Here is a 15,061-nt window from a genome sequence, read left to right as displayed (position 1 = left end):
CTTTCAATATAAAATTAAAGAATTATAAGGCATGAGATTTGGTTGTATTAAGCTTGAAATAATTTTTCTTTTCTAAATTCTGTCAAAATTGAATTTTCTTTGTAAGAACATCTTGTAACCCCTTTTGAAGTTAAGATTAATGATTTTGTTAAAAAAAAATTTCGCCTTGTCTTCTTCCAGTGTACTTTGGTAATGCAAAATACATGTTATGCTTTTGCAGAAACTCAGTTAAACTTCTTCTCCCCAAATATCTACTCTATGTATGTATGTATGTATGTATGTATGTATTTAGGAATTTTTCAATGACCTACAACAGCAGGTGAAATAGTGCTCTTTGTGTGTTAGTATGTGTTGGTGGATGCGTGCAGAATGAAAGCTTCATTTAATTTGCTTGGATATTAAATACTATTGATTTATTGCTAAAATAGCACATTTTATAGCACATAAAATTATTTCCGTTTACTAACAGAAAAGCATAGCGTCCTTGCAGAAGCAAATATTTGAATTTACACAAAGGCTGCATACAGCAGAAGTGGAACGCCGTTCACTACGCTTAGAACTCACAGAATTCAAACGGAATTTGAATGAGATGAAAAAAGAGGCTGACAAAGCCCAGAGCCTGCAAGAGCAATTAAATGCATTTAAGCAATCTGTAAGTATATTTAATTTAGAAAAGACTGGCTTAAAGGAAAGCCTCCTTTTACATATTTTTGATTTGTATTCTTTAGAAAAATAAGTATAAATCCAATTATTAACAGAATTTTCCAGAAAACTTGTTCCGTGAATGTCACCAAGCTGCAAGCCAGATGTATTAAAAAGTGACTCTTTTCCATAGGAGTTTTTTTATTTTGCAGAATGAGATATTTTGGGTGAATTACACAATTTGCTCTTTGACAGACCCAATTTTTCTTTCACATGCTGAAAATGTTCATTTCTGATTTACACACCATACAGAACATATATAGTCCCTCAAATAGGGCAGTCATGAATTTTTAATAAGTACGGTACATTCATGACAACATTGTACAGTATAAACACAATATTTTAAGCTCTGTTTTACTCTTGCTCCATATTCTGACACACCTCTTTACTGTATCTTTTTTTATGGGTCAAGTCCTGAAGCTAGTTTGTGTCAATAAGTGCAATCTTGAGAATAGTTTGTCTCTTGTGGGAGAGAATTTATGCAGATGATTTTACCACATCCCCAGCAGCCTGTATTTGCCAAACCCTCTCTCTGTGCCTCTTCCTGGAGCCACTGGATTTACTACAGCCATAAGGCTGTGTTGATCACTGCGGAGCTACAGCTGGTAGGGATGAAAGGGAGGGACTAAAAACAGGTCCCTTTATCTTTTAAAAAAATCCAAACTGTTTAGCACAGGATCAGTGGAATTACTTCAAGGGCTGTATCCTCCATCGTCTCTTGACTGTGCAGGGAGTGGAGGTTTTTTCAGACTGATGCGTCCTCATTGCAGATCAGAGACTGTTCTCCATTGTAACCACGTGACAGACTCTCCACAGCTGTCAGGGGGTAATTCATTCTCCTCTAGGAGGTTGGAGATGTACTGGGCATCTTCACCACCTCCCCTAACAAAACTCTGAGCTCGTTTCTATAGAGGGCGTTCAGATCAAGTCAATCTTCCTCCAGGAAAAGGGAATGAACAGTTATGAGTGCTCTGTAGCTTCCCTGGTGTGTTTAGAAACATCCTGTTTTTGGGATGTGTAGTAGTTTCAACAAATTGTGATGGATTTATTTTCTGAGGACTCGTCGACACCTAACAATCATGTGCACTAGAGGGGTATGATTTCTTAAGCACACCAATGTGTTGTGCACTAAGTGGGCTGTGTGGACCAGGCTGTCATGAACTAAAAGTTCCCTATTGTGTATTAATGTTGTGCTGCATCAAACAGTGGAGATAGGAGATCAAAGTGTTCTGTAACCTAATTTTCCCGCATCAAGGGTCTGTCCATTGTGCTTATTGTCTCCAGCAGGTAGAACAGCTGAACAAGTGTATCTCATGTCTTCAGTTTTGTTTTTAACAGGCTTTTTTCCATTACACTTCTTAAAATTGTTAGATTAAATTGTCACTTTTTAGATTGTCAGTTAAGTGCTATCCCTCAGGAGACATTTCCTTTCTTTGTCTTCAGGAGCGCTCTGTGAGAATCAGGTCCACACAGGAATTTATAAGGGTTTAACAAGGTGTGTACTGAAATGCAGAAATAGTTATCTGCATTTAGTAAACACTTTTTTTTTTAACAATTGATATATGTCCTCTTTGATCTGTTTTGGAATCACACAAAAAAAATTTCAGTATACTTTGTAAATACACTACAGATTTGCTTGAGAAAATACAACAAATAAAGTAATTTAACAATGTTTTGCAATGAGCTTCACTTTAGGGAAAAAAGGTCTCTTGGGCAGATATTGAGCATTTTAAAAACTTTTTGCATTAGAATGTTGTGTATTAGTAAGTGGAATTCTAAAAGTGAAGTGTATAAACAATGGAGTTATTCCATGATAGAACACAATTTATTTCCTTTATCAGAAATTGATCACCCATGAGAGGTTTGAAAGTGCATGCGAAGAACTGAATAATGCATTACATCGAGAGCAGCAGGCACAAATGCTTTTGAATGAGCAGGCACAACAGCTACAGGAGTTAAATTATAAACTGGAATTGCACTCAAGTGAAGAAGCGGACAAAAACCAAACCCTAAGTGAAGCTGTAAAGGTAGGACAATATTGCTTCTAAATAGAGAACAGAAGTTGTGTTTGCCTCTCAAGTGCATGGGCCAATACTGGCAGCCCTCACAAGTACTCACTTTCATGGGATTATTCATGAAAATGGGACTGTTTGCAGGAATAAGGATTACTCAATCCAATGAGAGTTGAGGGTGATCAGGAGATACTTATTTCCTTTTATGATGAGGTCTTGTGGGTGTAGCATCCATTTTTAATATTGGGAGTGGCATATGTGCGCTGGAAAATATGATCACTATTTATTTGTTAAGCACTGACAATTAATTTGTTCCTGTACAAGATACAAATCAAGACAGTCCCTGTCTTGAATTTATAATCTAAAAGATAGAGAGGATGACACTGAGGGCTTGGCTACACTTGCAAGTTAGAGCGCATTAAAGCAGCCCCAGGCGCCCTAACTCACGACCCATCCACACTGGACTCTGCAGCACTAGCACTCCTGGTAATCCACCTCCACGAGAAGCATAACGCTTGCTGCGCCTTGGCTGAAACGCCCCGGTGTCAGTATGAACGGGGTATTGCATTACTGCGCTTTACTCTGCCTCTGGAAACGTCCCATAATCCCCTTAATTCAAGTGGCCACTCTTGTTTTTGTTTTTGTTTTTTTAACTTATCTGTAGGAATGCGGCTATGCCCTTTCGAAGCTTCATTTCTGACAGCCGGCATGCTTATTTGTCATTAGTGTGGAATGTTGCTTGCTGTGAGTGTGTGTGAGAGAGAGAGAGAGAGCTGTCTGAACTTACAAGACAGCATGCTGACATGCTTTCATCCCCCCCCCAAAACCCACTCGCTCTCTCCGCACATACACACAACACACTCTCTGTCACACTCCACCCCATCCCCCCCCATTTGAAAAGCACGTTGCAGCCACTTGCATGCTGGGATAGCTACCACAATGTTCTGCTCTCTGTGGCATTGCAAGAGCTGTTAATGTGACCATGCAAGTGTGCTTGAATCTGACAGTGTGAACACACGGCAGCGCTTTCCCTACTGCACTCTCTGAGGGCTGGTTTAACTTACAGCACTCTTCATCTGCAAGTGTAGCCATGCCCCCAGACAGGTAGTCAGTATAGACTTTTAAAAAGTAGTTATTCTGATCTCACTCTCTCCTCAAATGTAACTTTGGGCAGAGAAAGCATTTGACTCAGTTTAGCATACGCTGGAGTGAGTAAAAGGAGTAGGGGGCCCTGTCTCATTAGGATTTAGAAGCTGTCCCTTGCATAAGGAATAACAAGGGGGAAAGGAAATGAAGTGAACGTCAAGACTACAATTTTGCCAAAATGAAGGAGTGGAGAACGAATATGATCAGAAATCAGAATAATAGATTAAAGCCAGAAGAGACCATTGTGGTGATCTAGTCTGACCTCCTGCATATCACAAAACATAACCTTTCTCCAAATAATTCCTACATCAAGCCAAATAGCTTGTGGTCAAACTAGAGCATATTTTTTAGAAAGGGATCCAATCTTGATTTAAATGTGATGGAGAATTTACCACTACCATATATTGTATATAGGCTAGAATGGAGCTGAACAGGTATTTTAAGATAAGGGGATGAAGTTTAAACTTGATGTGAACTAGTAAAAGCTAGTAGAGGTATTCAGAGAAGTGTCATAATCTAATTTTTGCCATTACATTTTGGACAAGCCAAAAGGTAGCAGAGCATGGACAACTATTATACCTTCAGATCAGAAAGAAAAGGTTGGTTCCTCAATACGTTGTGGAGAAAGACGTAATACAATGTTGCAAATGTGAGTGATAGGGAAAATAGGGGTGTCACATGTGACAGAGTGATGAAGTGGGAGAGGTTTAGGAAGAAAAATAGAGCTCAGTGTTGGATGTGTTAATCTTCAGCTGACAGCAAACAAGCCAGGATATTTTGAAGAGATGGTTATGTATTTGGAACTGGACAAAAAAAGAGTTGAGGTATGCAGATATAGATTTGAGAGTCATTGGCATAATGCATATGTGATTAACCATGAGATTGCTCAGTGATGGGGTGAAAAGGAGGGGGCCAACAACAGAGTATTGTGAGAATCCAACAAAGAGGGGAGGAAGATGAACTGTGAAAGAAGAGAAGTCAAGAGGTTGGAAGAAAACCAATAATATAGGCTACAAAAACCAATAGAATACAGGGTGCTGATGAGAGAGAAATCAACAATATCAGCGGTAGTAAGGGGGTCAAAGAGGATGAAGATGGAACAGAAGGCATTGGATTTTTTTATATATTTATATACACTATGAAAACCGTTCTATTACTCTTGGGGTTTATAAAGGCTTTTTTAAAAAAATGGACCAAATATAAATAGATAATGTCATTTAAAGCAGCAGTTATAAATGGCCTAGTCAAGAGTTTAGAGGTGAAAGGGGGGAATGGAGATGGTAGTTAGGGAGAGGTGTCAGGTCAAGAATGTCGGGTTTTCTTTAGAGTAGTGGATGCTACGGAAGTGGCCAGAAGAGAAGTAGTAGTTCACAGCAGGAGATAGTTGTTGTTGTTGTTATAATTTGAAGTCTTCATTGGAATTAGTTGCAATTTGCCTTATATACTCCTACATGGTATGTAACCAAACGTAATAGATTACTTCCTAGCTTTTTATAGTAAGGAAGCAATTAAAATGTCCTCTTTCTAAGATCTGTTCACTACAATGGAGGATTTTGTTTTCTAGTCTTCAGAAATGAAGATGGCCCTTTCCTTTAGAATAATGTCTTATATTAGTTGGAGGATACCACTTCCTATTTCTAAGCTTGTTTTTTTTTTATTGAGAAAAAATTCAGATAACCCTTTCCACTGTAGTATACCTTATTGTCATATTTTTGCTGTTTACACCTCCAACAGTTGTTGGCTATTGGGAGATTATGGTTTATTCTGGCTAGATTGCATAAATATAATCCACTGGAACAGGCTGAGATTTTACCCTCTCATGATAGGGTGAAATCCAAGAATGTGGAGGAAATGGATCTTTGAAAGATTGCATGCCACATTTCACATTTGTATTAATAGTCACTTTTGAGAAACTATGCAGAAAATAGAATGGACAACATCCTCAGTTCTGACAATGTTGATATTTTCTTTGGCTTGTTTGGCCCAAGGACAACTACTGCGCTCAAAACTCCTCCACTGATAACTTTTTTGAAGGGAATATGGCCAACTAGGTGTCCAGCCTTAACTATTTAGTCCTTTTTAGTATTGGCTACTGAGATTATTTTAGAACCACTGAGGGAAGATAATATTTAAAAAATCAACGAAGTGGTGGGTTAGCATAGATATTAATGTTCACCAGTTTTTTCTTAACCTCTGGCTTTGTTTGAATCTATAAAATATTATATTCTATTTACAAATCATCCTCTACTCTACACCTTGCTCTTTTCTTTCCAATAGTGTTCACTCCTCTTCAGATTATTGTTGTTCTGAAAGTCAATAAAACAATCCAAAGAATAGTTGCATATTTAAATATTTCTTGGATTTGGGGAGTAAGAATTTTCATGCAGGATGATACAGAACTATTGCAGTAAAAAGTGATAGAAATATTTTGTATTAAGAACTCGTTACTTTTCAAATTTTTAAAAATTAAATATCTATTTTGTTTATCAAAAGCTTTTGTTGCTAGTTGCCTGAATCTTACATCTATTCAGGATTAACGTCACAGGCAAAAGAATAATTTGTACTTGTGTCCCACATATTTTAACTGGCAGGTAGTCTCTCTTCAGCTGCTTAGATTCAGACAATCCCTTTTTTGTGACCTGCAAGATCATTCTTTTCATTAAAGATATATAACTGAAAAATCATGTCCTGTCACACTCTCTAAATACATATAATTTATAAATGAACGCAACACAAAAGCATGTATAAAATGAGAGAGTAGTACATTGTATAAAAAGTGACACATTTTAAAATAAACTTTTAACTGAATTTGACAAAGGAATAATCTTGATGAAATTTTAACAGCTGACGCTAAAATAGTATACATTGAAATCTTTTTAAAAAACGTGATTACCTTAAAATATCAATTTGTCATAATTTTCTAACAAAGAATAAAATGAAGAAATTGTTCAGCATTTTGAAATTTGATTCCCTGCTTTGAAATTTATACACACTTCAGTAGTAATCAGTAAGAAGATATCTCAGCTTTCACTTACTTTCATAAAGTAGGTTTATTAAAGCAGTGTTGCTTAATTTCTTAGCCTTATCAGTTTAGATTTTAATCCCATATATTTTTATCTTCCTAAAGGCATTTACCACTGAGACACATATGGTAGCCAATTACATTTCAAGGTCACATGGAACTAAGCAACAATTTTAATAAAACAAGTCGTGTAAGATTAGGTAAATTACTAGCTCTGATCCCAACTGTCTGTGTAGAAAAAGAAAGACTTTTTATGCTTGCTTACCAGGTATCCAAAGCACAAAGTATAGAATTTTACTTCTGCTGAAAGCATGTGTTAATTCCAAACAGTAAAATCCTCATTTTACCTACTTACAGGCACTATATATATATATAAAATGAATTGGAGATATTATATATATAATATCTCCAATTCATTTTAGAGATGGATGTTAGTACTATAAAATATAATTAAAAGAATAAAGAACTTTATTTCACAGTAATTTATGAAAGGATTCCTTGTAAATTGATAATGAACAGGGCAATATCTTGCATACATCTTTGGTTCTGAGTTCTCAGTGCCATGTTGCGTCCTGTAACTTATTACTGATCTAGTCCAAAAGAATTAAACATTATTTAAAGGGGAATAACATCCGGGGCTAGACTCTGATCTCATTTATGCTGTCATTAACCCTGAGTGGCTCTGTTGATTTCAGTGACGTTACTCTTGATTTATAGCTGTGCAAGAGCAGAGTTCAATCCTGGAGTTTTGAAAACGTATTTACTGTAGCAGTCCCATCTAGACTGGAGTTGAGATGAGCCATTTGGGTTTTTTAGATATTTCTAAATCATTATATATAGATAGCCATAACTATACCCTCCTTTTAAAAAGCATAATGTTCTTTAACTAAATTGGATCATAGAGAGCCAAATTTACATCTGCTGGAGGGGACGTTGCAGGTACCTTGCGCCATTGCAATTGTACCTGTACTCTAAAATAGTACCTGCTGCTGGAGCCCTTTAGTGGTGCACACCTTAGGGAGAATATGGTCCAGAATTTGTTGCTTAGATTGGGTGGCTTTGTTGTTTTTGTACTAATAGTGTAAATGTTTTCATTAGAGAAATATTTTAATTATTTGTTTTCTTTTATTTGCATCGTTGCACAGACTTAGAGAATGCCACCAAGTCGTTTTGATACATGGCAAAGGCAGTCTCTGTAGATGATACAGTGTTTTAACTTTTATAGAAAAAAAAGTCACCCATCATACTCAATAGGAGACTTTGTAGATGACATCCTCCTCAAAGAGAATCACTAAGGATACACTCTCACTATAAAAACAGAAAATTAATTTTTTGAGTTTTTGTTTTTAATCACTTCCCATGAGCTTTGTTACTAGAGTGACAGTCGAGCTTTAGGATGTTCTCTGGGATGCAGTTGATTCCCAGTAACTTGTATGTCACATTGGCAAGAAGGGGCAGTTCTACACATTGTCTCTATTAAATTAAAAGCTGTTCATTAAAGAATGTAATGTAGCTGATTATTCATTAGTGTACAACTTAATAGGAAACTATATTAATCAAATTTAGCATGTTAAAGAGAGCGTGTTCCCTTCTGAATTGGTTGGAGACTAAAATTCATAATTCATTAATTAGTTAAATGTTTTAGTTGTTTAAAAGTTTCTATATATTGTATGTTCTCAGCACCTAAATAATTTATAAAGTAGCTAAGAATAGATTTTAAATTAGGATTTCCACCTGCCGTATTCTCAGTAGGGAAAGTCGTGGTTCTCCCCCCCCCCATGCCATAATGAGCCACAGGTTAGACACTCTGTCCTGTATTTAAATTCTTGATTATTATCACTACCTTTGTTCACCTGTAAAATAAAGGAGGTAAATTATAGAAAAAGCACATGGTATCTCCACTGATCCTCCACCTTCCCCCTCATCCAGTCTCCACAACTGACTGTTTTCTAGCTGGTCTTCCTTCAAAAGCTTTTGTGAGCCAATGACCCACCCCCTAGTCTGGCCCTTCTGTCCTCAGCCCATCCACGTCTCTGCACCATAGAACACCCTCCGTGGGATCCACAGGAAGAGAGGGATGCTGCCACAGAGGCAGATGACCTCCCTTCCATGTGGCAGGGGAGATCCATGCATTTTACGTGGTTCTGTGGGGCTGCACACCTTCCTCCTTGAATATTTGTGATAGGAAGTGGATTGCACTCCATCTCCATCTCTGTTTGCCATTGTAGCGGTATCAACACAGTGTCTCTCAAAACATGAATGTGAATCAATTAAAAAAGTAATTTAAATGTAAGTTTCAGCTTTCATCTTTGGACTGTTGTAGGCTGTCCATAAAATATGCATTGTTACTAATGTTTTAGAAAATTACAAACACATGCAAACAATAAAGTTTCTCTTTTCAAGAATTGTAGTTTTATATATAACTCTATTCAGCATTTGTAAAAACAACTGTTAATTATATTATACTGTTCTGTAATTATTGCAGTAGTTCACTGGTTATTGAGGATCTAAGAATGATTTTCTCCATTCTAGTGATCCCATCATTTGAAAAAGAAAACTAGTGCTTTTACCTCCCTCACTTGAATTACTTTATAGTCAAATTTTTGTGGCCATATATTTCCTTCACTCTGTGCATGGAATTCTTATTGATATCAATGGGAGTTGGTTGCTGGGATAGAGGGAAGCACATGACCTTCAGAAAATAATGGAGTCACACCATAGTTATTGACAAAAAGGGTGTCTCCTAGTAGCAAATAAGTTGCTAAAGGTCTTTCTAGATACTCTTTCATATGAGCCCTTCTGGACATATATTAGCAATGAGCAGAATAAAAGAGAAAAGGCAGAAAAATTATATTCCTGGGCTATGGAATACAGTATTTCTTACTCTTTGTTTTAAATGACAGACTATATTTACATTCAGTAGTTTTTGATTCCCAGATTTTGTTCTAAACCTACAAAAAGTAAAATCATAACAATTTGCATTGCAGAATTGAGTTTGATATTATCTGAAGAGTTGTAGCATCACTTGCAATTTTAGTGGTTTTTTCATTCTTCTGGGGTTTTATTCATGCACAGTGTGGTCACAGTTTCACAAATTGCCTTAAAAACGTTTAAATTTACTGGAAGAACTATCCACGTACCAGCTTCAGATACCCCACATGTCTTTCAGTATGTTTGCATAAAATTAGTTCCCCTTAATTGCTAGTCCTTATGTATCTTCAAGAATTGGTCTTTTTAATTATTGTGTAGGGTAAGTTAATGAGGTACTGTGTACTTAAAAGGCCACCCATCTGCATCAATGTGCAGGTGAAACAGGAACAGTCCCAGTGGCAAGGGAGGGAGATGCTCCTTCCCGGGAGTCTCTGGCGCCCATTGGCCAGCTGCAGTGTTCATTGGCCAGCATTCCGCAGCTCCAAGGATGTAGCTCAGCGCAGATGCCATTTGAAGTGTCTTTCAGCTCCTTTCCAGCAACTCACCCTATCCACTCTAACTAGGAATGGGAACCCAACCTGACAGATGCTGTGGGTCTAGCGAACTGCCTGTTTAGGGGCTCAGGAAATATTTTTTTCTCCCATGTACCAAATTGGCAGACGACCAGAGTGTTTTTTGCCTTCCTTGCAGCACCTGCAAGTCACATCGGGTTAAGTAGGAATGTGCTTAGTGCCTAACTGGGGTGGAGTTGTTTATTTGTCACAACTTGGGGCCAGTTTCCAGTGTGGTTAAGAGAATAAAATGAACTGTTCCTAGAGGTAAAATAACTGGGGTATTTGTGGTGGGCCTTGGTTTCAGTTTTGTAAATTAATCCCATAGTAGTAATTTGCTAAAAGTGCAATGTGAAGTGCTAGTAAAGTTCAAAGCATTGTTAAAGTTTTTACTTTTTTCACATTAAGTAAAATACTACCCAAATTCCAAGGTAAATGTCCTATTTGTATTTTTTTCTTCTGCGTGCTACAAGTAATTGTTTTATTGGCCAAGAGTAGGAATGTTACTCAAGCCCTTTTTAGACAAGTTAATACCATGTTCATTTCTTAAAAAAAAAAAATTTGATAAAAGGGAAACAGTTTAACTGAAATTACATCCAACTTTATAAAAAAAGAAAAAGAATGGTCAGGGTACCACTTCATTATCTTGGGTAGCTGAGGTTTCCATTTGATCAACTGTCCTTTAAATGTAATAAAAATGGCATATGTTAATAATTTTTTAAAAATAGAGAAGTCAAGTTCTGCTTGTCAAAGGATTTAAGGCAAGTGAAACAAATTCTGCTTTTATTTACACCAGTGCAAATCTGGAGTAACTACATTGAACTCATAGCTCATGATTACCCCAGAGTAATTGAGAGTAAACATGGTCTAATGTCTTTGAATAGCTGCCGTTAATGGGATAAGATCCTGATGCCCCAACTAAGAATAGGGGTTTCTGTCAAAGAAAAGCAGAGGTAATGGATTAAGAGCTTGATCGTGCAAAGTGCTGAGCATTCTGGCCCTATCCAGCAAAGTACTTTAAGTACACACTTAACTTTAAGCATATGCGTAATCTTACTACTCACATCTATAAATGTGCTTAAATCCTTTGGTGGATTGGGGTTGAACTTTCAGCACTTTGAAGGATTGAACCCTAAAGAAGATTGGCTACTAAGAGAAGTATAGCATGAGAGTGCCTAGGAAGTCTGGGACATGTTTGCAAAGAACAGCTGCATGAGAGTCAATAGTTTAGGCTGCAATTTTATCTCTCAGTAGCTGATTAAAAGGTCAGAACTCTATGGCACTTCTTATTACATCAGTTAATGATTGGCACATGCATATAAAGCATTCTGATTTTACTGTCTTTAAAATAGGGTGATATTACTTACCTTCTTCACAAAATGCTTGGACGTTTTTGTTCACTGCACTCTACTGTTAAATAAATACATTGACTTTATATTCAAAGATTAAATAAAAACAAAATTAAAAAGAACAACACTTTAACAAATAGATGACATGAAAACAGGGAGAGTTTTATGGTCTCTTGTATTAAAAAAAAAAAAGTACAAAAATCACATTGGATGCTTGCTTAATTTTCTGCTTCTAGGATCTTAAAAAAATAAAAATCTGGAACCGAAGGCTTAATGGTATTATTGGTACATTGTAATTATACTAATAAACACCTCTATCCATGACCTTGGAATTTATAGTGCAGTGGGAAAGATTTATTGACATGTACTTTGGAAGAAAAATGGGATTATTGCATAAGTGTAATGCCTAGTTGTTGAGCACATATACTTGCATACCATTTATCCCAGTTAGTTTAAAGCTTTAGACTATCTTTAAGTTTTCATTCAACAAATACAGGAAGGCTTTTTGTTAAATCCAAAGTCCTGAGAGATCTTTGTTATATTATTGAATCAACTACAAAGTAACCATGTTACCTTGAGATGTGCAGAGGGAATCAATAGACCTATAAAACTGCATGTGATTTTTTTTTTAATGTTCTAAACCCCATTTTTTCTAGTAGCTTGAATATCAATGCATAGGACTTTTCTGGTGCTCCTGATATACAAGCCTCTTATACTTAGTAGGTTCTTTTTAAAACTAAGGAATGCTGCTTATAGGACATATCCTGAGGGTGTCTTTATTTTTCACCTTAATCAACTTTTCCCATGATCTCCCCTTTCCTTTTGTGTGAAGTTTAAGGATATAAAGATTTTTTTTATCTTATGGTTGTGAAACCCATAGATAAACCAACACTAAAATGTCTGTTCCAATGGAATTCGTAATTCATATCTCATTGGCATGAAGTAAGAGAGAAATTCTATCCTACCTTCGTTTGACCTTGCTCAACTAAGCAAACGTTTGCATCTGTGACCAGCTTTGTTTGTGGTTTTCCAATAACTTTTCTTACTTGCAGATAAGTTCTTGGCTGTTTTTTCTACTTGATGTTAGTTGTTTTCAAGCGTATTGTATTTCAAACTTGTACCATTCCCAGCCTACAGAAACTATGTCAGGATTTTCACCTTTTTACCATTAAATAATAATATGGTCATATGCAGGATAACCACTGAAAAGAGAAATTTCAATTTCCCAAGGACAGGTTGTATGAGGAACACTTCCTGATAAGTCTTATGATAAAATGGCTCAAGTCTGTCTGTCTAATTTTGACAGCAAGATTGCCCTGTGTTTTGGGGAAATAGAGGTACACAGACAAGAAATCGTTTTAAAAAAATTGCCTACCAAAACATATCAGTTTTAACTTGCATTCATACATAAAGTAGTACCTATAATCTGTATAGCAGAAGAATGTTATATTTGGGATTCTGAAGCTCTACGATCTCTAAAGGTTTTACATTTGTAAATAATATATTTTCACTGAGACTCTTGAGCACTCATGCACTTGCCAAAATAAATTACACAACTATGTAGCTTCCTTTGCTGGAAGTTTTTAATTAATGTTGGCTCATTGGAGGAATCATTGGTTTTATGGCCTCACCAAAGTCTGTTGAATGTAGTAGATCACTTATTGTTGCTATAGTTGAGTTAGCATCATTGGGGTAAAAAAGCCAAATAAAACCCCAATGTACTTAATGCCAATTTATCTTGCAGTACTAGGAGAAACCTATTTAATCACTAATCTCATTTTACACTTTAGGTATAACAGTTGCAGTGATTCATTGCTTTCAGTGATTTTGACATGTCTGCTTCAGGTCCAAGTAGTGCCGTGCTCAGAACATGTGCTTGCCTCTACGAATTGTACTGTGTTGGCATTTGGTATGCCACAAAGCACATCCAGAGGGAAGGGAGATGCTCAGTCAATATGCCTTTATAGCCTTTTGATCTCCTTGTAGAATGCTGGTATGTAATGTATCTCTGAAAATTCTTCTGCAGAATGAGTTAGACATTGCTTCTTAGACTAGTTAAATTTTGTTTTACTGTGTTTGCACCTTGTGCTAAAAAGATTACACTGTCTAGTCTTAATTTAATATGAGGAATAGTATTAACCTGCATAGAAGCAGAGTGGCTGAAACTTTACAGTACAAAACATTTATCAAATAATTCTTTTATTTGGTTTAAAGAGAGTAAAAGAGGGAATAAAAATATGTATGAATATTTCACCCCCTGCAGATATTTAATGCGGCAAGATGTGGTTGGCATAGTATTTAGTGTATGCATATTTTAGTTTAACAGAATTTTGGGCAGACTTTGGAAGCACATGCACCTGAATACAAATTTCAGATTTGGTCAGCACTATTCCTTGTAAGTAGGAGAACTCAGTGTTAGAATGTAGAGTGTAAACCGGTAAAACAACCTAAGCTTGCTTTAAAACAGAGTAATATTCAGAAGATTTCTCATGTTCTGTATTCAATAAAATTGATAAACTGATAACGCTAATATTGAAGCAGGGTGGAAACTCTGGGCCAGATCCTCTACTCATGTGAACTGACGTAGCTGGATCTGTCCTTGACTTCAACCGGCTTCTCATATTACAGTGTGTCACTGTTCAGCAAGATGGCTGCCAGGAATAGGCTCAGAAATGGCAACACAAATATCACAGCTGTATATTTTTACACTAAAGATCAATGGAATTCAATAGTAGCATTATTCAAAGTTCCATTTTAAACATACTGTTCAATAGTAAATTGATGTACAGTAAAAGCTTTGTTATCTGGCATGTTGGGGGAAATGGTTGTGCTGATTAATCAAATATTCTGGTTAATTAAGAGTTATACTTTCCAATGGCATACCAATTTTCAAAGAATTAGACTACGATAAAATGAATAAAGTATAAAGTAGTATACAGGTACTCACCAATCCAGTATTAGTACTGCACTTCAGAATGGTTGGTTTCTTGAAGCACTTAGGTGTATACAGGTAAAGTTCTATACAGTAAGTTATCTTATGACACTACATATCACTATGGGCAGCACATGGTGTACACCCAGATAACTAAAATACACTTAACGCTAAAACTATACTGAACATAATTTAATCTTTGATTCAGAAGGCACTTCAGGATCTTGCAGTGCCTCAGGATCATCATTATCAACATCAATTATCATTGAAGGTATAGGAGATTGGGCTGAATCTGTAATGACCCTATGACACACCCTGGAAGTTGCTTTTTTTGAATAAATACCTGATATCAGTTTGCTTACTTGTCTTCTGCCTCTTTTGCATAGAAGTGACATGCAGAATGTGCAATTGCATAA

At 36.3% G+C, this 15,061-nt stretch overlaps 1 protein-coding gene across 7 annotated transcripts in view; it reads left to right on the top strand.

The window, feature by feature from the left end:
* CCDC171 (coiled-coil domain containing 171) overlaps positions 1-15,061 on the top strand; it is a 202,746-nt gene that overhangs the window by 100,399 nt on the left and 87,286 nt on the right. For all 7 annotated transcript variants that reach the window (XM_039544117.1, XM_039544120.1, XM_039544116.1 and 4 more), the window contains 2 exons: positions 470-652; positions 2,544-2,729. In XM_039544117.1, coding sequence (XP_039400051.1) covers positions 470-652; positions 2,544-2,729 — 369 coding nt within the window. The remainder of the gene's footprint in view (positions 1-469; positions 653-2,543; positions 2,730-15,061) is intronic.

This window comes from Mauremys reevesii, linkage group 6, assembly GCF_016161935.1.
Source record: "Mauremys reevesii isolate NIE-2019 linkage group 6, ASM1616193v1, whole genome shotgun sequence".
Taxonomy (NCBI): Eukaryota; Metazoa; Chordata; order Testudines; family Geoemydidae; genus Mauremys; species Mauremys reevesii.
The sequence above is the reverse complement of the archived record's forward strand: the minus strand, read 5'-3'. Positions and strand labels throughout refer to the sequence as shown.